General features: G+C 46.1%; 1 protein-coding gene across 4 annotated transcripts in view; it reads right to left on the minus strand.

Moving 5' to 3' along the window:
* OTUD4 (OTU deubiquitinase 4) overlaps positions 1-26,756 on the minus strand; it is a 389,728-nt gene that overhangs the window by 143,161 nt on the left and 219,811 nt on the right. For all 4 annotated transcript variants that reach the window (XM_085641615.1, XM_085641618.1, XM_085641617.1 and 1 more), the window contains one exon: positions 15,463-15,518. In XM_085641615.1, the coding sequence (XP_085497741.1) occupies positions 15,463-15,518 (56 nt within the window). The remainder of the gene's footprint in view (positions 1-15,462; positions 15,519-26,756) is intronic.

A 26,756-nucleotide genomic window follows, 5' to 3' on the forward strand; every position in this document is an offset into this window, starting at 1 on the left:
GCTGAACAGGCATCAGCCGCAAGGAAGCAGGCAAGGCAGGAACGAACAGCTCCACAGCCAAGGAACGCAGGCATAAGAAGAAAGGCACAGGTGCGCAAAGCCCCAGCAGAACAAGAGGCAGGGCACAAGGTAGCACAACAAGGGCCACGGCGGTGGGCCAGCACAAGCAGGCGTGCACAGCCGACAGTAGACGCACCATGGAGCAGCGCACCCAGAACAAACCAGGCGCAGGCAGAGGCCAGGAAATGCAGAACAAGCCCCAAAGGAGGATCGTTCAATAGACACACCAACCCACGAAGAGAAATGGAACCAGCCATAAGAGAAAAAGGGGAAGACGCAGAGGACGGACCAAGCCGTCAACCAGAACACAGGAAAGACACCATAGACAGCATGTCAAACTGTCAAGCGATGTAGTGAACACCGAGAATGACGGAACCCGGAGCAGCGCAAGCTGCGCCCGGACAAGATACAAGGGACCGCACCAGCGGTATACAGTGATGCCAAGAAAGGTAGGGAACCCGAAAAATGGGCAACCATACCTCCCAAGCACAGGACAGAGCTATGCAATAGCTACAAGTACCCCACATAGGGTATGATAAGTCCCAAGAAAACATGGGAACACCTCTTAGGGAACAATCCCGCAGCAGAGGATAGAACATAAAGGACCTGCAGATATAACCACAGATGGCTTGTTAATCAGCCAATCAAAAAACACACAAGGCCCAACCTGAGGACACATATGGGTGGACCACAACCAAAGAACCACAAAATCCGAAGGGGCTGTACCAGCAGCCAACGGCACAAAGGGGTCAACTTAAGGACCCGAAGGCACACCAACCCACCAGAACAGACGGTCCAAACAAACCACTAGACCACCGAAAAAAAGGGGTAGGACAACGCCGCCCAGAAAGCAGCAGAGGACCGAGAAGCCAAGTTAACGGAGGGGGAGGGGAAGAGGGAGGACGGAGCCCCACAAGGAGCCGCTGAATGGCAGCATCCGAATGAGTGTTAAACAAAAGCACCCCATCAAAGGGCAGGTCAACGAGACGCTCCCTCACATTCTCAGGGAAAATGCAATCCCTCAGCCAAGCATGGTGACGGAGAGCTACTGAACTTGCCATTGTGCGACCGAGAGCACCAGAAACATCCAGGGGCAAACAAAGAATAAACCCGATCAGCTCCCGGCCATCCAGCACATGGCATCGCAGATCAGCATAGACACCGTCCTGAGAGGCAGAAGACAGAAGGGACTCCACGGACACGGAATCCCACAAGCTGGAAGTAGACCTGGCCAACACACAAAGCGTGTTGAGCGCTCGCAAAGCAGCACTAGAGGAAGCGAAGAGGTTCCGCCCCCATGAATCTAACCATTGGGCCTCCCGTGACGGAGGAAACACCACCAACGGTAAGGAAGGAAAAGCAGTCTGCAGAAGAGGGCTCTGGGTAGAAGGGTGGAAAGAAAGGCAGACTGGGTCGTGCCGAGCAGGAAGGTGGAGGAGCGACTGGGGCGTCTGATCCCCCATGGCAGGACGCCCCCAGAAAAGAATTATGGAGCGAAGCTTCGAAGGGAAGAAGCAGCTCCCGTCCACCAGAGCCCTGATGGAGAACCTCCAGCAAATGGTCCGTAGGGACGGGGTGGCAGGGTCGCCCATGTGCAAAATGCCAGCGGCCGTGGAAATGGCCCGGGCAAAGGACGCACACGCCTCCGTAGGGCGTCGTGGGGGGAGAGCAATTCCTCCGTGGGCGACGGATGTAAACTAAGCAGGGCATCCCCGAAACCAGCTGGAGGAAGAAATGGCCAGCCCCGGAATGGTGGAAGATTGACGGACGAGTGGGGGACCCGAGGTGCCTCTGGGGAAGACTGTGGCCGCGGGGACAACGAAGAGCCCTCCCTGGAAGACATCGGGGGAAAAGCCACGACGCGGCGGCCCATCTCCATGGAAGAAGAGACAAAAAGTTGATGAACCTCCGGGGAGGAGGGGTGGCCTCTGGAGACTAGTCGACGACCCGACGATGGCACGGCGCCGTTGAGTCCGCCACAGGCGCCGGCGTGAGGTCGACCGGTGCCAGAGGGGACGCAGAGACTACCTCTTCCACCACTTGCACCCTAGGAGAATGGGGCAGGGCCGGTTTAGGGTCGGTGAAAGAACGGCGCCGACTCGACCTCTGACAAAGCAGCCGCCTTTGTGGAGAGACGAGAGGGACCTGGGGACGCGTCCCGGACACTTGCCAGCACCCGTGGCGCTGCCAGGGTCGACAGACGTCGGCGCCTGAGCGACGTCAGCTCTGCTTCTGGCAAGGCCACCTCCTGCCCAGAAGACCGAGGAGGACTCGGGGGCGAGCCGCGAGTCCCGGCGACCTCCCGCAAAACCACAGGGACCCCCCCTCAGGGGTTTGCGGCAAGGCAGAGGTGCCGTGGGCCGAAGAGGGGAACCCTGTAGGGCCGCCACCCGACGACACCACACCTCCAGAACTTGAAGCTGAACCAGTCGGCGTAGGAACTGCTGGCGACGCCGCGGAAGGCCCCGCACGTGGCAAGGAATCCACGGATGTCCCAGGAAGAGGAGGAGGGGCCAAGGAAGCCTGCAAAACCGCAGCATAGGCCTCCATTTGGGCCCTAGTCGCCCCTGTGCCGGGAAGCGGCGGGTAGGGTGGTGACGAATGAGGCCGCATGTCCCGCGAAGAACCTGCGCCCTCCGCAGAGCGTGTACCAGGCCTCGGAGACAAGCTACAAGACTTACCGACGGGCGAGTGACGGCCTAGGGGCCTCGGTGACTGGCGATGCCGGAAGCGGCGATTCTTGGACCCTTCCGTGGGGGACAGACGCGGGGACGACACAGATCGGGACAACCGGGCTGAGAGGAGCTTCATCCGACGCTCCCGCTGGACTTAGGTTTCAGATGCTGGCAAGCGTCACAGTCTGTGGAATCATGCTGCTCGCTCAAACACCACATGCAAATAGAATGAGGGTCCGTCACAGATATCTGACGGGCGCAAGACGAGCACGCCTTAAAGCCCGAAGGCATTCGCACACTGTCCCACCACGCAAAAGCGTGAAAAGAAGGCCTCAAAACAGGACAAGGACATGATCCGGATCCGCGTTGCACGCGGAAAAGAAGGAAACTGATGTCAGTGTGCCGGGGTGGGGCTTATGTAACCTCGCTGACGTCACGCCCACGGACCACGTCAGCACGAATTTGCGTGGTACCGCATCCCCAGCGCACAGATATGCTGTGGCAAAGAAAGTATTCCGGGTCCAGTCTCACGCCTGGGGATAATTCTACATTAAGGAATCTGCGGCTAGTAGTCTCTATTGCATAAACAGAATTTATATCATGTTTTAGGCAGCCAAAATGACGTCGGCTACTTCTGGTGGTAAACAGAAGGATTTTGGCACCACCCAATCCCCATGCATTCAGCCGATTCATCTCAGGTTTGGGATGGAGGACCCAACAATACTTTTGAAACAGCAGATACAGAAGATGGAGGGCCCAAGTGTTGCGGTACAGATGATCAACATTCCACATCCTTGTTGCTGAAGCTAGGTGATCAGGCTCAATTCAGCTCAATCTTCCCTCTCCTTCTGCAGGACCTTTCAGAGAAGAAGAATCAGCAAATACAAAAAGAGCAGACACCATGACAGATGAACCTGAAATGGGGGAGAGGGGGGGGCTAGAGAGCCCACGGCAAGTTGGCAGCATATTAGTGCAGCAAGCCTGCCAGGACTCCAAACCTCCGAATATACTGGCCTTACTCTATCATCCCAGACCCTGCGAGACCAAAACGGCATCGCACATATAGTATGCTGCTTTTGTGGACAAAAACTACTTGCTTGGCGAGCAGTAGGCCAAGCAGAGTAAGAATCAGTGGATGGCAGCTGCCCCTCTCAAGATGGTGGGAGCCTGATCAAAGTACATAACGCGGAGTCCAGGGATGTGCAGAACGGCACCCAAGACTAGGTGTGCAGCAAAGTCATGCCAGCCCCGATCATAGAAGGCACCGGTGTGGAGGCAAGAGGGGCGCAGCAGAATAGCTGCCTGGGACCTGCCGGGCAGCGCCTGCGGATAGCCACATGGGCACCCCTGAGCTGTTTTTCCCTAGAGATGATCCTGGGCCTCGACGGGGGACATCGCAGGGACTGTGCTGAGGTGAGGGGCCTGCTGTGCTTTTTCAGTGCCTGAGGCAGATCCCTGACCTGTGGTGGCCTATGGAGCCTCTCCCCTTCACTGGGGAGTGCAGCAGCCGGGACACCCGTCTGCTCCAACTGTGAAACCAGGGTGGTGCAGCACAGTTGGGAGGAAGGCTGCTGAGGAGCTGAGCTAGGGTGCCATCCTGCTGGCAGACAGCCTGCACGTCAAACCTCCCCCTGCCTCATCTGCTGACCAGCACATGCATGGTCGACTTGGATGGTGGATGTCTAACGGGAGAACACACAGCCCTGGCAGGGCCTAGAACATAGTGTACAAGCTACAGGCACTCAAATGCAAGTAGCTCAACATGGATAACATTTTTGCTGTTATCCAAGCCAAAAATGAGGATTTGGAAGCGTGCATAAGCTGCAATCATCTGTGCATAGTAAGCGTTACAGAGCCAAAAATACTGGGCGCCTAGAAAACTATGTGGAGGCACTGCTGAGGGAGGTGTTTGGAAGTGAGCAGCTGTCGGATCCTTACTTGGACTACAGGGACCGAGACAGTCTACGCCTATCAGGAGAAAAGGGTCCCATACAATACCAGGGAAATGAGATCACCTTTTATCTCGATTTCACCGCGTTCATTCAGGCAGCACAAAGGGAGTTATCCCGGCAAAAAAGAAACTGCAGACCCCGGGACTTCCATACGCCATGTTGTATGCTGCCCGCTTGCAGGTCAAACATGTGGGCATGCAGACCATATTTAACGCCCCGAAAGAAGTCCTGGACTTCATCAAAACTCTGGGGCAACAAAACCGCACATCGCCATGCTCAGATGTGGATACGACGGATGCCGATGACAAATATACTCTGTTTAATGCCGCTGAACTTGGTCACAGATAAGTTAGTTGTTCCACGATAGCCTATGTTGAAAGTTTAAACTATATCATTCTTTATGTCTGGGTATGATTGGAACCGAGGGCCTACTGTAGCCTGTCGATAATCCGACAGGTGATTCCAACCTAGAGCACATAACCTGCACAATTGCACCAACTTATATTTGCTGCCGGATGCTCAATATGTGTAATAGCTCTCCCTTAGCATAAACTATTGGAAGGCCCGGTAATGAGGACTAATCTACCAGACCACTCTATTACATCAGAGGGTAGATGGCATATCGCTCCCCCAAAGAGGGTATATCCCACTGGATTACGATATATGTGAAAGTTTGTATTGGTCCCTTTGGACTACTGTATTATGTTTCTGTTTTTGGATCTTTTACTGTACTGGAAATGGCTTTCTCCAGTTAGTCATGCCAAAGTGGGAGAGGGGTGGGCTCTTTGTTTCTGTTCCGAGACTAGATGCATACACTACTTAATGAACGAGCATGTGGGCACGCTCCTGGACTCTCGCTCCCTTTACCTGTCATGGCAGTGCAAACCAGGTGGGGTGTGACGGGTGGTAGCACCTGGAATGTACGCAGGTTAAACAGCCCTAAAAAGGTCCAGCAAGTACTCGCGTACTTAGATCATCATCAAATACACATTGCATTTATACAGAAGACACACCTTACTGCACATACAGCCGCCAAAATCGCAACAAGATGGACACACACAAAATTGGCCTCCTCCAATTCCATACTACATTCCAAAACGGATGATCATGGTAGATCTATTTATGGCAGGGAACTTGAGGAGGGTTGGTCCCGACCCTATTAAACCTATATGTGCCCAACGTTGATGACCCCGAGCTATACACCACACTCTGCACCCGCCTACATGATCTACAACCTTCCACTATCCTTTGGGGGAGGTGACTAACTTCCTACTTGACCCAGACAGACCAATCTGCAGCATCAATGGGAAAGTCTTGACAAGCGGCCAGAGCGCTTAGAGAGGGAATGGGAGACTACGGGGTAGCAGATATATTGCATGTTCGCCATCCAGAAAGACACGAGGGCACAATAATTTCCACCGCACCCAACATGTTTAACCTGGATTACTGGTCTCTGCCGATGCGAATGCATGGGTGGTGGACGTGCACCACCTCCCCGGGATGCTGTCGGACCACTCTCCTGTTTTGTTATCACTGGTGCTCCCATTAAGACCACCTCAGCCATTTCTTGCAGAGACAGGGTAAAGGCAGCAATTGTACACTACTTCGAGGAAAATAAAGGCTCACTTGCGTCTGCAGGTGTACTGTGGGAAGCATTCAAGGTTACCATACGTGGCACCTGCATAGGTCTTCACACCGGAGTATTGAAATCTCTCCATTCTCATCTATGTACACTGGAGCACACACTGCAGATGTTGGAGAGAGCCTACCAGGCCAATCCGGATCCTAAGACGCTAGCAGACATTAGAACGCACTTGACAGAGTACACTGAGGTTGCAGACCAAGAAATCTGTTTTATGTCTAGACACAGAGTGGCGCGGGCATACAGGGAGGTGGGCTGACCAGGGCGCAGCCTACCAACTAGAGTATGAGATACTCGAGACACACCCCTAGAGAAAGGAAAAATTGAGATAGGAAATGTGTTAACGTTAGAGGACTTCAATAGGGCGTGCTCTACTGCCTTGGATGCAGTCATTCCTAAAAAGAACATGACTATGCGGTCAAACCGCCCGTCAGCCCCCTGGTACACCACTGAGCTTAGGTCCGAAAAATCTAAATGTAAAAGATTAGAAAGTCTGGCATGTCAGCAAAGAAATCCAAGATAGAAGGCTATATAACATTTCTTTGACCTCCTATCATCTTAACTTAAAACGGGTAAGACGCCAATTTATTCTCAATCAAATTGAAGGAGCGGTAAATACCCCTAAGGCGCTCTTTGGTATAGTTAAAGAATTTGTATCTCCTCGAGCCAGCAGTCAATCCCCTGTGCAAACACAGGACTTCTGTAACCAGTTAGCTAGTTACTTTCAAGACAAGATTGCCAGAATCTATGCAAACTTTCCATCTCAAAATGCACCACCCCATGATGCTTTTGGTTGTAGGGAGCTGGAAAGAAGGACAGGCTGCAGTTTGGAGTGTTTTGCCCCAATTACTATCGAGGAAGTCTCCAATGCACTCGCTTCAGCTAAATCTGGCTCACCAACTACTCTCTGCCCTTCCAAAACGATGGCTGTGTTATCAGCCAGTTGTGCGCCTGTTATTCTCCAACTATTCAACCTATCTATTCAATCGGGGAATATTCCAAAAACATGGGAGGCTTTGGTGCGTCCCATCCTGAAGAAACCTACGCCTGACCCACAGGAACTTGGCAATTACCGCCCGATCTCTTTTACCTTTATTGGGGAAAGCACTGGAAGGCATGGTAAACAAACAACTAAGCCAATATTTACAATCAAATGAAATATTGGACCCTTCACAATCGGGTTTTCGACCGGGCTACAGCACTGAGACTGCAATTGTGGCAGTTACGGATTCGCTTAGGTTACAAATGGATGTAGGGGGCTCGGCAATACTGATTCTGCTGGATCTCTCCGCAGCCTTCAATACCATCTCCCACGAAGTGCTAGCGGAGAGATTGGAATCCTGTGGTATTCAGGGTAGAGCCTTAAACTGGCTACGTAACTTTAGTACCAGTAGATCTCAGACAGTCATGCTCGGGCCACACTTGTCGGATTCAATCACTTTAGATAAAGGCGTACCCCAGGGATCGTACCCAAGTCCGACCCTATTTAATAACTATATGTCTCCGATAGCCGGGATAGTGGAAAAATTGGGCTTTGAAATCATCTTATGCGGATTATATTCAGCTTATTTTCCCGGTTGGCTTGGACCTAGTTGCAGAGAAAGCTCGATTTGCCAGAGGAATGCTTGAAATTTCAAATTGGATGTCTCGGAACTGACTCCAGCTGAACACTGGCAAGACCGAGCTAATGCTGATAGGTAAAGCAACTGTCAGCTGGTCAGATGACTGGTGGCCGGCCGAATTGGGAGTTGTCCCTACTCCAACTATGTGTAAAAAATCTGGGTCTAAAATTAGATCAGTCTATGTATGAGGGACCACATAGCTGCGACTACGAGCTCTTGCTATTATAGCCTGCGTCTGTTGGTAAAATTCTTCCTTTTCTGCCCACAATCCATTGTAAAACCTTGGTTCAGGCAATGGTCATCAGTCGCCTGGACTATGGCAATGCCCTACTGGCCGGGGCAGGAGAGATCTTGTTGAGTAAACTCCAGGTCATCCAAAATACAGCAGCTAGGATGGTTATGAACCGCCCAGCAGGTTCCGCATCGGTCCCCTTGCTTCGAGAACTCCACTGGCTATCAGTGAGGAAAAGATAGTTTAAGATCTGCTGCCTTACGTACTCGGCACTCAGTGGTAGAGGCCCTAGATATCTCCAAAAGAGACTGGTTAAGTATGCTCCGATTAGAAATCTGCGGTCCGGTGCGCGGGCTCTTCTACAAGTGCCACGTATCAGGTTATGCCGCTCTGGAGGAAAGTCCTTTTCATACTTGGCGCCCAGATACTGGAATGAGCTTCCAGACTTTTTTCGTAGAATTACAGTGTATACCACCTTTAATAAACAACTGAAAGCCTTCCTTTTTTTAACAAACACCTGTTCCCTGCCAGTCTTTTAGGATAACTTTAGCAAGCGGCGAGATGCCCCCGGGTGAGTCGTGTGCTATAGAAGTTCTTCTAACATAATATAACATGTGCTTACTATCACCGACCCAGATGGGTAACATAGCTATGAATCCCGGGCAATTTTAAATAGCTTTGTGGAGTTTTACACAAACCTATACAGGGAACGCCCCTCAGCAGATGAGCGTGAAACCGAGCCAATATCGGCAGAGGAAGTTGGAAACACCATTCACACATTGCCAAACGGAAAGACGCCGGGAGGAAATGGCCTCCCTGGCAAATTCTATAAGATGTTCCTGGGAATCCTGATCCCCTACCTCATGGAGATGTTCCCCGAGGCATATGACAACCGCTAGCTGCCCTCTACTATGTGGAAGGCACTATTAAATCAGACTCCTGAAGCCAGGTACAGCGCCTGAAAAGATAGGTTGATTCATATCACCCACTATCATTAATTAATACAGACGCAAAAATCCTGGCGAAAATCATCGCATCTCGGCTACAGATCCGGTTGTCGGCTATGGACCTGCCGGAGTAGGTGGGATTTGTGTCTTCGCGATCCACCACCCATAATCACCACATGTTTTTCGCTGTCTTGCGTCAATTGAGGCAAACACAAGTAGATGATGAACAAGGCGCTGAAACTTTTCAGACACTGACCCCCAGTCACAGATCTGGGTTGAATCCATCATCGTTCTTTAGCTCACTTCGCCACCTCAGATCAGACCCAGCTATATGCAAATCAGTCTTGACCCTGTCCCTCATGGGAGCAGTCCAGCCCTAACTGCCAAGCCAGGTCTTCCCTGAACCGGAGACAAGCATCCTGGGACCGGTTTCTGGGTAACACCCTTTGTCAGCCAGGATAGCTTGAAACCAGTGGCAAACTGAGCAAGGGACCCACGTCTGGGCATACCCTGCCAACTTAGGGCGAACAAAGCAAACACAAGTAGATGATGGATGGAGCGCTCAAACTTTTCAGACACTCACCCCCAGTCACAGATCTGGGTTGAATCCATCATCGTTCTTTAGCTCACTTCGCCACCTCAGTTCAGACTCAGCTATATGCAAATCAGTCTTGACCCTGTCCCTCGTGGGAGCAGTCCAGCCAGAACTGCCAAGCCAGGTCTTCCCTGAACCGGCGACAAGCATCCTGGGACCGGTTTCTGGATAACTCATGTTTTTTTTTTTGAGTGAGAGACAACTCACATCTAGGGTCACACTGAGGCTGCCTCCAAAGTTGGCTACCATTGGGAAAACACCCACTGCGACCCACTGCCACAGGTAAACCAAATAGGGTTGAAGAATGTACACTGTCCTGTTTGTTAACATAATTTATGGTGGTTTTGTTGTTTGACAAAACTTGAATGGTATTCCCCGAGATTAAATGGAGGAGAAGTGCCTCCAGAGAGAAAGAAAACTGCCAGTAACTCCGAAATATATATTCTTATGGGGACCCAAGACCTTGCAGCTTCATCACCATCTCAGAAAATGAGCTCATTCGCACAACAAGACGTCTGTAACAATGGTGGCAAGAGACTGCAAAGGGTTGTAGGGAGAGCCACCATGAGATTGGAGGGTCACATCCACTAATGAACGTCGATGAGAACAGAGCAGAAAACATGCCCCTCAGCTGAGAGGCTCATCTGATTTTGGATCCATGGTAATCTCAAGCACTAGCTAAGTGCTTGTGTAAGTCATCTAGCATGCTGTACGAACAGCATGCATGGGGCCCAACAGGCAGAGGACATGCAGAACCAGGATCAGAGTTAGATTCAATATATCAGAATTGTATTCCAAATCCTTTCAGGAAGAGGAAAATCTCGCATTGAAGCTGTATACAACACCCCACCTATGTAGGTTAGCCTGTGTGCGAGGATGAGGTGGGACTTCTGGGTACTGATTGAAAAGTTTAAATCATACAGAATGGTCATAGGGCATTGAAGATGGTGTGTTACTACTGAAGGAGATTCCACCCTCACTAGCCACTGATCCAAATCTCTAGATACATTGACACCAGACTTCCGCATTACAGCCGCCACCCCAGCCAACACTCACGAGTAGCAGCCCAAACGAGATAGCATGAACAGGGAGTGTTAGGTCACCACAATGAATCTAAGGTAACACTTCTGACTGGGGAGGATCAATAGATACAACTAAGCACCTTAGAGATCCAGGTACACCAACAAATGCACTGCATTGATGACCAGCAGAACCTAGCTGAGGAACAGTATTTTGAACTTGTCTCGTTGAACAAAGAAATGTAAAATTCTAAGGTCAAGAACACGTTCAAATTCTCCGTCCTTGTTAACCAAGAAGTAAAAAGACAAAAATCCCTGTGCCCTTCCCCACAGACTCCACTATTATAGCCTTTTTGCTCAACAGGGTAAGAACCTCCACCTCAAGTGTTGAGTGAGTAGTTCCGTATGTGAGGGAGGTTTCGATGGGGAGGGCGTAACTCTCGCGGTTAGAGCACCCAGCGATTGATTGTGATCATTTCACATGCTAGTGGGTGAAGGAAGGGGGTTGTTGGAGGGGGGTTGTTAAGTCAGTGGTTTGGAAGTGGCAGAGCTGCTTAAATTAAGAGGCTGGATCTGCTGATAATGTTTTTGGAATTCCCAACCTCCAATTATGCCATGAAGGGTCTGGAATGGCAGAGAAGATGACCAATTGTCATGAGGTTTGCCCAAACAGAACCCCATAATAAATGGCATTACTGGTGAACTGATTCACTTGGTGGGGCCAGGCCCAGTGAACACACTGTGGTGAAACTAATTTGAAAGCTTTCCAGGAAGGAATCTGCCTTAGCCCGGAAGACCAGCTTACAATAAGAAGGCATGTCAGTCAATGCCCGTAGCATGTATCCAAGAGAGTTGGTGCAGAGCAGGGATCTCCAACCTTTTCTGTAGTGAGAGCTACTTCTGATTAGAGAAAATCATTGTGGGCTACTGAAGGCCAAGCAGCTAGGGCATTATCAGACACCACCATGCCCAGGTTAATTGACTTTAAGTCTTTAAGTCTATGTCCACAGAGCCAGATACTACAATCTGTACAACATACTTTGACTAGGGGCAGTATGGCAGGGCTGCAATGTGTGTTAGTGAGAGGATGGTCTTTTGGGATGTATGAACATGCATGCGTACAGATGAGAAATATGTGCATAGGTAACGGAGAGCCTGTGTCATATGCACTTGTGGTACAGGACATTTCTTTCTCCATATGTGGCACTGTAACATGTATAAGACAAACATACAAACTATTATAATTATTTTTAAATGGGAGAAATTTAAAGTGCAAAAAATGTTCTGCAAATATGTTCATAACATGGAACATTTTCTGAACTTGAAATCTCTCCCACTTAAAATAATGGCTGTAGTTTTCAGCTATAAACATGGCACCATGTCTACCAGCCTTTGGGAGCAAGAACAGAGGAGTTAACTTAGTTTATATGGAGTCCATAAAATGCATCATTTAAATGTTCTCCCATTTCCAAGTGTCATATTTACAAACAGAAGGAATCTTGCTCTGTGGCATGTAGACAGTGCCATATTTATAACCCAAAAATACAACTATTTGTTTAAATGGGCCGATTTGAAGTGAAGAAACATGCTACATAAAACATTAAGATTTAATTGGCTAAATCGAAAGTGGAGAAAGGCATTAAAGATGTTCCATAGAAATAGTTCTTTACATTTCTCCCATTTACAAAAAAAGAACAATTTCAGTTCTTAATATGGCAGTGCCTACTGGCCACTGGGAGCAAGAGGCCTGCTGTTTGCAAAAGCGACACTTTGAAATGGGAGAAAATTTAAATTAAAAGTTGATTTTATCATTAAGGTAACTTCATTTTAATTTTCTACCATTTGAAAGCATTCACAAACATAATTTTGTTATCACACTCCAATATTGAGTCGGCAAGGAACTTTTACTAGTTAAATACGTGAGTGGGTCAGTTCTTCACCTCTGTGCTCCAACCTGGGTCATACATCTGACAGAGCACTGCTCATTATCAGGCCTTGCTATCTGCAGCCTGATAATGTCAAATAAACACAGCCTTCCTTTAACTTTAAAAAGGAAAATGTGACCCTGTGCTTATTTCAAAATTAACTCCAGGCTGCGAGCTACTCTGAAGGTGTCTAGGAGCAACTGGTAGCCTGCGATCAACTGGTTGGAGACACCTGGATCACAGAATCCCATGTATTATAGCACGATATTGTAAATGACTGCATGTCATTAAGGCGGTGTGCATCTTTAAATAAACTTTCCAAAGATCTTCTGTTTGATTTGAAATATTGGAGTTCAGGTATCATTTAACCAGCTTTCCCATAAGGACTGAAATTTGTTGTGGTCTTCATTGGGATGAATGAATGAAAGTCAGCCAATGGTAGAATGGTTTAATTTAAATCGTTGAGTTGATAGGTATGGAAGAAGTATGCTGAGCAAGTTAGGACATTCCAGTTTTTGTAATGCTCTAGTAATTACTTTAGGGACTGTGGTGATAGTCTACATTGGAGGAAAAGAGAAAACTGAATTCCAGATTGATCTGATCAGGACATGGGATTGCTTTGATCACTATAATGAGGCTAATAGGGGAAAATATAGAATCAAAGCTAAATACAGCTTTGAGAGCCAGATTAGAGATATAAGTACAATTCAGGCTATAAAAGTGGGTATTCAAGTATGCAGAGGTTTAGGTATTTAAAGTGATCCTAGATCTTAATGAAATCAGCAATTGCAAGATTTTATGGAGGGGGCATATCTTAAGGTAAATACACAATTCCTAGCAAGGAAACTATGTAAAAAAAAAACAGCAGTTAGGTCACTAGCAAGTTTTATAAAAACACAGAAGAGATTGCAAAATACATATTTAAAATGGCAAGTTGTTGTAGTTCTGAATAGTGGAAGTGAGGTGGGGATTGGGAATGATCAGAAGGCACCAGCTGCGAGTTTAGCAGAAGTTGTCTTTTAAAAGATCTCAAATTGCAGCAAGTTATAGCATGTTTTTTAAAGTAATAAAGCTTTAGACACAAAGGTTTACAGAAACAGATGTCCATCAAAGGGCACCAGATTCACTTGCTCTTCCCCATAAATGAAAGTCTAAGCATGTGCTGAGGCAGGAGATCAGTGCCTCCTCACACTGCATTAAAGTAAGACTTAAAGAACCTTTTGGATCAGAGGCAATTCCCCCTTTTTCGCTTGTGGTAAATTTTGCAAAGCAATTATGGCTAACTGATTTGTGAGTTGGCCAGTCATACTTTTGAGGGGGCAATGTTCTTTGTAACAAGTTATTTCTTAGAAGCACCTTTAAAACGTTATTCAAATATACTTACCAGTGCACCAATATGCAAACTTTTTTGAACCAACCAACAAGTATGTTGACAGAACTGAGGGAAAGAATGACTGGAACATACTAAAATACGCCAATTTAATCAGTGAACCCATGTTTACTATTATTCTGGTCCAAGTTAAAGCCTGCGTATTCAATGGTGCTATCATTTAATTTATCGCTTTACATGGGCTTTGTAAGGGTGAAACACTTTCTGGATGATTGCCTGAATGATCTTTCAAACAATGGGAACTTTGTCAAGATAAACAATCAACAGCACTTTATAATTAATGTTTCAGTGGGTCTTCATCTGTTCATGTTCAAACAGTATCTGCAAAAACGAGCAATTTGCTAAAAAGAGAACATGCTTAGGACACAGCATACTTAATCACTTATTTTGTGAATAATTTGATTAAACAATCTTATATTTAAGCATTGCTAAAAAATTAATGACAAAATATATGCAAATCCAGATACGAACATCTTGTGAATTAACAAATATTTATAAATATTAAAGCTGGTAACAGGCCTACTATCACTCTATTACAATTCTAATAACTCTGCAGTGTATTGTGGCCAAGGTGATTCTATGAATTGCTCACATCTATGACTATAAAGAGGGCAAAGTGACTCAAAGATTGTTTTTGAGCAACAGATCTCCCTACTTGTTTCATTCACCTATGCTTGCAAAGATGTGCTAGCTAACTATTAAACCATGTCCAAGGACTACATAGGTACCCTGGGTAATGGTGCAGCAGAGGATATAATAAAGCAGGATTCTCCATCGAGTAGCTCATAAGCTACTGGTAGCTCTCCAGCTACATGTTGGTAGCTCTCCTGTGAGCCTTCTAAATTACAATTGTTTGAATTAATATACTTCTAACAAAACTGAAAAGTGTGTTTGAAATGAAAATGTGGGTATTTGCAGGACTCGCAGGTGGATGTTTGGAGGAAAAAAGGTTAACTATTGAATTCAACAATTCCAATCATTGACTTGACGTTGAGTGATAAATCATGCTGTGTTGCGGAGACTTATTATAAACCTAGTGCACTACAGCTATGGCTGTTTTGTACCAATGAATAGGCATTCTAAACCGATAAAAGCCTTTTTCACATTACTGCTGTGAACCCCGCCTGATGCACAGGGGTGAGGACTGCTGATATTCTTGCATGTGTGCCCATTAATGTTTTGTTTGATGTGGTCACTTGAACACTGATATTAGTAGCTCTCAATGATTTTCACTGAACACAAGTAGCTAATTACAGAAAAGGTTGGAGATGCCTGTAAAAAAGTCATAGCAAGGTTCATTGTTCACTCACATTGGTTTATTTAGTTCCGCCATCTCCATTTACAATAGAAAATAACTCAATGAAAATTGGTAAGACATTTAAAAAGGAATAATGGAATCTTACCTCATCAGTACTTATTTGAGGACTTTGATCTGAGAGGTTCATTTTGATGTTCAATTCTACAATGCAAAAATGTAAACGAAACTGAGAAGCTGAAATAAATAAATGTGTTGCCATGATATTTCAGCGTATCTTCTAAAGAGGACATATATTGTGAGCCCCCCCACCCCCTCTTGATTACAGAATACTGCATTCGGACGAAAAGAACATTCTGAATCTACACCATCAAGTTCACTCCATTTTGAGTCATTATGACTGCCATCATGACTATATTACACTACAACTTAGAACCATCTCAGTGTAAGTGGCCAGAGAGCAATGCAATAATACTAAAGCTACTCAGCAAGGTAATGTTAAATACAATATGGTGGTGGAAATATACAACAATTTTTACTGTCTTTTCAAAACTAGTTCAACGGCTGCAAGGTTATTCAAGTCTCCGGGTTTACTCCAACTAAGATTATCCTTGGTGAGAGAAATGGGTCGATATGACCCACATTGGTCTCCTGGTTTACCTTTAAGAAAAAAAACAATCCTAGTTGTGTTCCAAGATTCAGGAGCCTTCCCGGTGCTACCTATATTGCTTACCACGGTAGATAGTAGAGGAATAAGTTCCTCTGAGCATAATTTATACATTTCAAGTGGGATAGTATCCTCCCCAGTAGCTTTACCTGAGGGGAGTGAATTAATAGCCAATCTTATCTCTAACTCGGAAATATTAGCGGAAAGCAGCTCAGATCCTGTAAACTGTTGGTCCTTAACTAAATTTGTATCTAAATATTCTTGGATCTGATTCATAGTCGGATGGTCCTCTGGAGTATATAATGCTCGATAGAATACAGCAAATTGCTCCAGAACCTGCTCTGGTTGAGTGTATACTATATTATTTTGGCCCTTGATTTCTTTTACAAGAGTTCTAGACTTATCGTCCGCTACTTTATACGCACGGATTTTGCCTACCCTATCTCCACTCTCATATTGAGAAAGATGGTATTTATGTGAACTAACCACATTTTTTTCCATAAGCCTTGTTTTAATATTGAGTTTAGAACTGGCTAATTTATGACATATATCTACTATATTTGATGAGCTTTGAGTCAGAGCCAATGAAAGTTGTTTTTCTAACATGCTGACTGCATTAACCAAGACAGCCAAGCTAAGTTTATATTGTGAGTTTTGATTGAGAACATAGTGTTGTGTAAAACCCCGAATACTTGCTTTGACCGTGTCCCACACTATACTAGGTGTAGCTGAGTTTATATTAAATGAGATAAACTCCACTAAATGTGCTTTTAATTGTAAAATATCGTCCTTATTAGACAGAAGATGGCGTGGAAATGTAAATGACCTTGGTTTTGGGTGGCTCTGTTGAATAGTAAACGTTAATATAATAGGATTATGGTCCGAGGCGACTCTCGGGCAAATTTCCATGGAGCTGTTTTTTAGTATATTGTGTGAAACCCAGGCCATATCAATTCTTGAGCAGAGTTGATGTGGTGCTGAGTAGTAAGTAAAACCAGCGACGGAAAGGTATAATGTTCGCCACGCATCTTTGATGTTATGGATGCGTCCAAGTTCAATAATAGCCGCTCTTGATCGGCGCATCCTCCGAAATGATTAAAGTCGCCCAGTATCAATGTTATAATCCATAATGAGATTAAAGTCGCCCATTAAAATAAGTTCTCCTCTACTTTCAAGCAATTCAATATTTAGCCTATCTATAATAGAAGGATCGTCTATATTTGAACCATATAATACACAAAAAGTATAGGTATTGCCACACCACACTATTTGGGCACCGGCCCAACGCCCAGTGTTATCCACCTTAGTATTAGTTATTACAAGATTTAAACCCTTCTGCCTTAAGATTGCCACACCCCTAGTAGGAGTACTACACTCTGAGCAGACCACCACTTCGTATCCTAATTGCTGGAGAAGCTTGCGGTCAGTATAGGTAATGTGTGTCTCAGAAAGTAAAGCCAGCTGTGGTTTATACATATTTAACTCTTCAGTAACAAGTCGTCTTTTATTCCTGCTGTTGAGACCTGCGACATTCCATGCCAAACCTTTAATTATATCCATTATATGTACATATTTCGGCTCCATGCTCATTCTTTTGCAGATCCATATATCTTTCCAAAAAAAAAAAACTTTAAAAAAAGAGATAATCCCTCTCGTCCTGATCGTTTAAACATTTTTTCCACCCTCCCAGCAAACCCCCACAAACCCTAGAACCCGTCCCAAGGCGGTTCAAACTGAACCCCCACTCCCATTCCCCAAGAGGAGGAGAACCTCTTATACCCTGCCGCCGCTGGAAGGGCAGCTCAAAGGAGTAGCAGCATGAGAGATCAACCTGCAATAAACAGTCAATTTATTTATTCATAAACTCCAAAAAAAAAAAGAAAAAAACCTCCACATGTTCAAAGGCATCCATGAACGCCATGAAGTGGTATAATCCTCAAATCATCAATTTAATAAGTAAGTAAGTATCCACATCAATGGTCGCTAGGACTGTACACTCTTTTCCTTTCCCCTTTCCTATTCTATTTTCGTCATCATAGCTTAGCTTTTCCTCTGCCCCTTCCAAGATGTTAATTTAGAGAGCACCTGTTCTGCCTCCTTCTCATCAGTAAATATATATGTACGCACCCCATTGATAAACTTTCGGCGAGCTGTTTCATGTAGGAAAGCCTGACCACCCAAAGCCTTAAAGGGATCTATGAGCTGGCGCAGCCGCCAACGCCTGTCCATGGTGCTTTTACTTAAATTGGATCGTACGAAAAAAGGCAAAGAATCTATCAAGACCGGGGAATTTGGCCTAGCTTTGAGTGAAACCGCCTGTCTAAGCAGAAAATTACCGCAGACGCTAAAATCTTTGCTAAGGTATTGGCCACACGATTAGCTCCACACATACCGCATTTGGTGACTCCCTAGCAACATGGCTTTGTTATGGGAAGAGATACTACTTCAAATATTAATACGGCTATTACGGCATTCGATGTGGCCGGGACTAGCTCAACCCCACTCGGTATGATACTCTTGGACGCCGAAAAGGTGTTTGACCGAGTGGGGTGGGACTACCTTTGGTCAACACTGATTACAATGGGCTTTAATGGTCAATACCTTAAATGGCTACAGGCTTTATATGACTCCCCAAAGGCTAAGCTTAGCTATGCGGGGCTAACCTCGCTCAGCTTTCCAATCTCTCGTGGAACACGGCAAGGGTGCCCACTATCACCCTTGCTTTTCGCGTTATCTCTGGAACCTTTTCTAGCAGCTCTACAAGCTCATCCTAAAATTATTCCTTTTGCATATGGCCAGACTTCGCTAAAAATTATGGCATACGCCGACGATATAGCTGTCTATTCTCCTAACGCATCGGAAGCTATAATCGGTATTATTGATGAGGCTAACAAATTCGGGTCTGTGTCTGGCTACAAACTCAATACTCATAAGACACAGGTTTTCTTGAACTATAAGCCGTCCACTCCGATCTTAGGTACTTGTCGAATAGCTACTTACCTGGGCATTAAAATCTCTAATATTAATGATATAATTACTTTGAATTATGATGATCTTCTTAAAGAAACAGTTACAACACTAAAAAAATGGCATAAGGTACCTCTTAGCATCATAGGTCGAATAAACAATTAAAATGAGCATACAACCCAAATTTCTATACTTGTTTAGGTCCATACCACTTTATGTTAGTAACTCTTACTTTAAACGATTAGACGGGATCCTAAGCAGATATATATGGGGATATAAAAGGGCTCGCAGATCAATCAACCTACTCAAACTGCCCTATCATAAAGGCGGTCTTAATTTTCCTGATTTTAGATTATATATTTTTTCAGCTTTTCTTAACCGACTGCGTAGCCTGTTTATTCGTAATAAGAATACATGTTTTTGCTATCAACTTTCGTTGGGTGAGGATTCTAATATGTTCTTAGCAAAAATGAACGATCCAAACGAGTTAAATTTAAGACTGCCAAAGACAGTTTTAAAATCTGGCAATTGATATTGATCAAATGCAATACTACGCTACATCATCCCCAATTATCTTTATGGGTGAATCCTGGCCTCCCAGGAATATTACATGATGGGTCATTTAAAATTTGGGAAAATGCTGGAATAAAAACACTTGGCGATCTATATGGTAATGACGGTTTTCTGACTTTTGAGACTCTTAGTAGACTTTACAAACTACCTGAAACATCACGCTTTAAATATATACAGATTCATGACTATCTCATTCGTAAAATGAAGCTTTTAAATATTTTTGACTCATATTTGGGAATGTCTTTACTCCAGCAAGGATAGGTCATTTATCAGTTCTGGATACGGTGTTTTGACCTTATATAAACCTGATGATTGTGGGAAAATAGCAGCGAAATGGAGCTCTCGACTAGGCTTAAATATTACTGCTAATCAAATTTCTTCTGCTATTTGTAATACAAATCGTATAATCCATTCTTCCAGCCTGAGGTTACAGTACTATAAAACTATTTGTCAGCTATATTACACTTGTTTACCTGTTCTCGACTTGCGGAATATTGGACTAATGTAAAACAAGGAATGGCTTTGATTTTGTCTATACCAGTAACACTTAACATAACTAACGTATTGCTTGGTATCCAGATCTATAACAATTTACCAGTAGACCCACATTCAGATCTTTTCAATATTTTAATCGGTTGTGCTAGATTGACTTTAGCTCGAACTTGGATCGCAAGGAACCCACCACATGTGATGGACTGGTGGACTCTTGTTAGAGAAATCTATACTATGGAATCCTCTCTAGCTAAAATTAGAGGAGGTAAATCTTTACAGAAGCTAGATAGAATCTGGGGGTCCTCATTCATTTGATTTTGTCCTCTCTCTAACCCCCCCCCCCCCGTTTTTTTTTGTTTTTTTTTCCTTGGGTTGTGATGTTCCTTGCTGTTTGCTATACCTGCTACGGATTAAATCTGAACTTTTTGTTTATGAAACTTAATTCTGACATTTATATCCAGGCTCTGCAAAATATATCGATATGAATATGTATAAATTATTCCCTGTCTCTGACTTCACTTACTTGGTTGTCCCTGAGGATTGCGCTGCCTGCCTGACACTGTTTCTTGCTGCCTGCCACCTGTTGCTGTCCCGGTCTCCCGCCGCTGCACTTCCATCTCGTGCGGCCGCAGTGGGGAGACCGGCTGCCAAAAAACCACAAGACCCAGGTGCCCCAGCGGTCACGAATCACGTGACCGAGCGTTTCGCGCCAGGAGGCGCTTCAAATCACGGTGCTGCTGCGGCAGAGCGGGTTCCCTGTCTCTGACTTCACTTACTTGGTTGTCCCTGAGGATTGCGCTGCCTGCCTGACACTGTTTCTTGCTGCCTGCCACCTGTTGCTGTCCCGGTCTCCCGCCGCTGCACTTCCATCTCGTGCGGCCGCAGTGGGGAGACCGGCTGCCAAAAAACCACAAGACCCAGGTGCCCCAGCGGTCACGAATCACGTGACCGAGCGTTTCGCGCCAGGAGGCGCTTCAAATCACGGTGCTGCTGCGGCAGAGCGGGTTCCCTGTCTCTGACTTCACTTACTTGGTTGTCCCTGAGGATTGCGCTGCCTGCCTGACACTGTTTCTTGCTGCCTGCCACCTGTTGCTGTCCCGGTCTCCCGCCGCTGCACTTCCATCTCGTGCGGCCGCAGTGGGGAGACCGGCTGCCAAAAAACCACAAGACCCAGGTGCCCCAGCGGTCACGAATCACGTGACCGAGCGTTTCGCGCCAGGAGGCGCTTCAAATCACGGTGCTGCTGCGGCAGAGCGGGTTCCCTGTCTCTGACTTCACTTACTTGGTTGTCCCTGAGGATTGCGCTGCCTGCCTGACACTGTTTCTTGCTGCCTGCCACCTGTTGCTGTCCCGGTCTCCCGCCGCTGCACTTCCATCTCGTGCGGCCGCAGTGGGGAGACCGGCTGCCAAAAAACCACAAGACCCAGGTGCCCCAGCGGTCACGAATCACGTGACCGAGCGTTTCGCGCCAGGAGGCGCTTCAAATCACGGTGCTGCTGCGGCAGAGCGGGTTCCCTGTCTCTGACTTCACTTACTTGGTTGTCCCTGAGGATTGCGCTGCCTGCCTGACACTGTTTCTTGCTGCCTGCCACCTGTTGCTGTCCCGGTCTCCCGCCGCTGCACTTCCATCTCGTGCGGCCGCAGTGGGGAGACCGGCTGCCAAAAAACCACAAGACCCAGGTGCCCCAGCGGTCACGAATCACGTGACCGAGCGTTTCGCGCCAGGAGGCGCTTCAAATCACGGTGCTGCTGCGGCAGAGCGGGTTCCCTGTCTCTGACTTCACTTACTTGGTTGTCCCTGAGGATTGCGCTGCCTGCCTGACACTGTTTCTTGCTGCCTGCCACCTGTTGCTGTCCCGGTCTCCCGCCGCTGCACTTCCATCTCGTGCGGCCGCAGTGGGGAGACCGGCTGCCAAAAAACCACAAGACCCAGGTGCCCCAGCGGTCACGAATCACGTGACCGAGCGTTTCGCGCCAGGAGGCGCTTCAAATCACGGTGCTGCTGCGGCAGAGCGGGTTCCCTGTCTCTGACTTCACTTACTTGGTTGTCCCTGAGGATTGCGCTGCCTGCCTGACACTGTTTCTTGCTGCCTGCCACCTGTTGCTGTCCCGGTCTCCCGCCGCTGCACTTCCATCTCGTGCGGCCGCAGTGGGGAGACCGGCTGCCAAAAAACCACAAGACCCAGGTGCCCCAGCGGTCACGAATCACGTGACCGAGCGTTTCGCGCCAGGAGGCGCTTCAAATCACGGTGCTGCTGCGGCAGAGCGGGTTCCCTGTCTCTGACTTCACTTACTTGGTTGTCCCTGAGGATTGCGCTGCCTGCCTGACACTGTTTCTTGCTGCCTGCCACCTGTTGCTGTCCCGGTCTCCCGCCGCTGCACTTCCATCTCGTGCGGCCGCAGTGGGGAGACCGGCTGCCAAAAAACCACAAGACCCAGGTGCCCCAGCGGTCACGAATCACGTGACCGAGCGTTTCGCGCCAGGAGGCGCTTCAAATCACGGTGCTGCTCCCGCGTCGCGGGATCGCGCGCGGGTAGCGCCGGGAGAAGCCCGGGACAAGGGCGGGACCGTCTGTGGCCGTCCGGGGCCGGAGGAGGCTGGGCTGGGGCCCACTCCCTAAAATCTACTGAGGTACATCCCTGCTCAACCAGGTCCCTATTGACAAGGTATCACTGTATCATTGTTGTACCGTCTAGGAGACTGATCTGGCACCTGACTAATGGGGAAAAAAGCCATCATGAAGAAACGATCTATAGAAATGCAGAATAAAGGCAGTAAGGTCCCCCTGCCGAGCTTGACTGCGATCGATAGGATGTTGCAGAAAACGATAGGCGTTGTTGTAACCGCCATAGAGAGCACAGAGAGGCGCTTATCACTTCCCCCTAATATGCGCCTAGCTTCGCTAAACCCTTCCTCTGACGAACAGCCAATAGTCTCACCTGGATCTACATTTCTGGACTCTTATGTAGGTCTCCCAGGAGTTGAGGGTAGCCGCAACATCCCTTTTTTAAATAATCCTCCCCCCGTAACATCATTATCTGCAACAAGTGTAACAAGTGCGCAACACATACCAATCACACAGCACCAGGATACATTCGCAGAGATATACGATCCAGTAACCAATCCAGTGGTCTTGGAGGACTCAGCCCTCTCCCTATGTACGTCATTGAACAAGAGTGAGAGCCTTATAGTTTTAGATAGGTCCCCACCCTTGCCAGCAAATGGGAATATTTGCCACCATAATCAAAATGACACGAGGCCATATAGAGAGCCACCCCTAACGAGCAAAACCCCTCTGCTCAAAACAACTAATAGACGTATTGTTAATCGAGTAAGAACTGGTGGGGCTTCGAAGAGGAAAATAATAGAAGCTGTACAAAAAGGGAGGGAACCTAAACTATTTAAAACCCAAGATTCGGAAATCCCTAAGCAAAGACCTCCCATAAAAAAAAGGATACCTGTAAGGCCCAATGATAACCAAGGGCGTTCTACTAAAACTATCACTACAGGTAGTCCTACTGGAACCATAACTCCTGCTTCTAATGAGGGTGTCTATGGGTCATTGGCACACATAGAGCACATCGTTAGGTCAATGATTTTGCCAGTCCTTGAAAGGATTAAATTGGTAGACGAAAAGCTGGAGAAACTGGGACAGTTAACTCTTGATAACTTTACTTCCCTAAAGAACCTGATAAAGGTAGAAGTTAGAGGGAGAACAGAGGACCTACCTTCCTCCTATGTTGATTCGGCAAACACTATAAGTGTTGGAAGTGCTGTAAGTACAGGACTCACAGTTCAATCAACAAAGGTACTAAATTGCAAAGGGCTGAATTGTAACCAACAAAAGTTAGTAAAACGTGCTAAAACTCCAACATCTAGTGCAGGGAAGCTTACGAAGGGAAAAGCTGCTATACCACAAAGCACAGAAAAAACAACAAATAAGCACGTAGGAAGTATAAAAACTCCTTCAGTAACAATTGACTTACCACCAGATTCGTTGCCCTACACAATTGTACTTACTGGCGTCCCTGAATTGAAAAATGGGAAAGTAGAATCCTACCAAGAGCTAAAGAATAAAGTGTTATTCTGGTTGAATACTAACAGGCCGATCCCTAGACACTTAAACGGGGAGATACTGTTTGTCAGAAGGGTTGGCTGGATAGGTAGGAAAGCAAAAGACATACAAGGAGACACGATTATAGTCAACTTCAGAGATAGAAATGTAGTGGCACTAGTTTGTAACGATGAATACTACAATGACAAGGGCCCTATTAGAATAAAAAATCTTAATTATTTTTACAGTGAGAAGGCTACCCGTACATATAAATGCCGGGCAAGCACGGCATATGAAGTTACGCCGTGGGGGCCTGTCAACTCTTTCAACATACCCATAAATAATCGCTTCTCTGAGCTATATGGGTTAGATGAGACAAATTGACTTGATGTAAGTTACGATAAAGAGGATGATATTATTGCTAAATCCATTAAGGCAACTATGGATGGATGTAACACTAGGGACATAGCCAAACAGGATAACAACCTAATCCTGCAAACAGAAGTGGAGAATATCAATTCACCAATAATAAGAACTGGTGATGTTACAAATATAGACTTGGGCCAACCTGACAGTACTAGGGAAGTTGTGGTCAAGTTAATCTCTTGGAATATTGCTGGTATAAAGAAAAATCTGTCTGACCCTGCTTGGCACAATTATATCAGCAAAGCGGACCTTATCTTGTTCCAAGAAACATGGGGGGTAGAACACTCTTTTAAAGTAGGGTACAGGTCATTCCATATAGCAGCATCACACTTAAATAAAGGTAGACCGTCTGGCGGTTTGATAATCTGGGCAAGAATCACGCTGGGTATTGACTTTACACAAGTGGATTCCAATAGCCCTGATATTTTGGCTATAAAATTTAATGACGCTAAAGGACGGGCAATGTGTATTATTAATATTTACAACAGACCCCATCCGTCAAATAAGGAATCAGATACAATAGCCCAACTAGATGGTTTTATCCGCAGTTTAGACCACAAAACTATGTTGATTATAGGAGGAGACCTTAATAGGAGTTTTGAACCCATTACGGGGCTAGATGATATCCATGGCGAAGAAGACAAGGCCTATGACATCCCTAGCATTGACGCAAATTACATAACACCGTGCACAAATGGCTCATTGCAGATGTTAACATTGACTATGGAACATGGCCTACGCTCCTGTAACGGCCGACTCCCTTCTGATTGCCCAAGTAAACCGACCTTTGAAAGAGGTTGCTCTACTAGCCATCTTGACTACATACTGGTCTCCTTGAATCTATGGCCAATGCTCATAGATTTGAATGTGGATAACCGTACTGAAAGTGACCACTTTCCTCTTTCTTTGACTATCACTGGCTCATTGTTTACACTCCCTAAGGTACTGACACCTAGTGATTATATTTCCACTTATGAGCCCTTGGAGTCCAACAATTGCAGGTCTCTAAAATGGCCTGCTGTAATGGCCAATGTCGATACAATTAGAGAAATCTATGCACTCTACGTAAAATTTATGTCGCCCTTAGATAACATTAACACTGAGGAACGCTCGGTATCATTAGTACATAGGAATCTGATGCAGCAACTTAGGAAAGTCCTCTCAAAAGAGGTTAATATAGGCCAAGCCTGTCGGAATAACCGGCCTAAGGAGAGCCTTTGGTATAACAAAGCCTGCCGGCAGGCTAAACTAGAACTAATAAAGGCCATAAAAGGGAAGCAAATAAATATCTTGAGAGAAAAAAGAAAATTTTATAAAAACACTATTTTAATTGCAAAAAGATCTTGGGATGAACAAGTTTGGGTAGATTTACTTCAAGCTTGTAAATCAAAAGATCAAACGTTATTCTGGAACCTTATAGCTAAGGGCACCAAAGAAGGTGTGCAATCCAGAGATAGGTTTCTAGAAGAAAAGGTCTGGGTCAAACACTTCTCCTCATTATACTTATGTGTAGGGGAGGAGGAAGTAATGACAAATGAATACCCAGGGCAAAACACTTGTGATTCAACGCTAACATTTAGCTTGGCAGATACCATACTAGCCATTAATTTAGTTAAACAAGGCAAAGCCCCAGGACCAGACAAAATTCCTGGGGACCTCTGGAAACACGAGAATAATCTGTGGGCACCCTATATTAATCTACTTAGTAATGACATCGCAAGAGGTGCCCCAATTCCAGAAACCTGGCAGGGTGCAGAAATCGTGACCATTTTTAAGAAGGGGGATAGATCCAATCCATCAAATTACAGACCTATCAGTTTGATAGATGTCTTGCAAAAAATTTATGCGCGCCAACTCCTTAATAAATTGAATATGTGGATCGAGGATCATTTTATTTTCACCAAATACCAGGCAGGTTTCAGAGCCAAAATTAGTACAGTAGACCAGGTTTTTAGATTTTTATGTTTAATATGGAAATATATCAACATAAGGAAATCCCATCTATACGTAGCCTTCGTGGATCTTAAAGCGGCCTTCGATTTGGTTCCCAGGGGGCAGTTATGGAAAAGGCTGAGGGATATGGGCGCCCCCGGGGAGATCTGCCACCAATTGATTAGGCTACACGAAGGTAACTATGCAAGAGTAAGGTGGGGGCCAAATGGAGAGCTATCGGAGAGAATAAATATAAAGAGAGGTGTCCGACAAGGTTGTGTTTTGGCACCAACTCTTTTTTCTCTCTACGTAAATGACATCCCTGAAACC

The sequence above is a fragment of the Triturus cristatus genome, chromosome 2_2 (assembly GCF_964204655.1).
Source record: "Triturus cristatus chromosome 2_2, aTriCri1.1, whole genome shotgun sequence".
Lineage (NCBI taxonomy): Eukaryota > Metazoa > Chordata > Amphibia > Caudata > Salamandridae > Triturus > Triturus cristatus.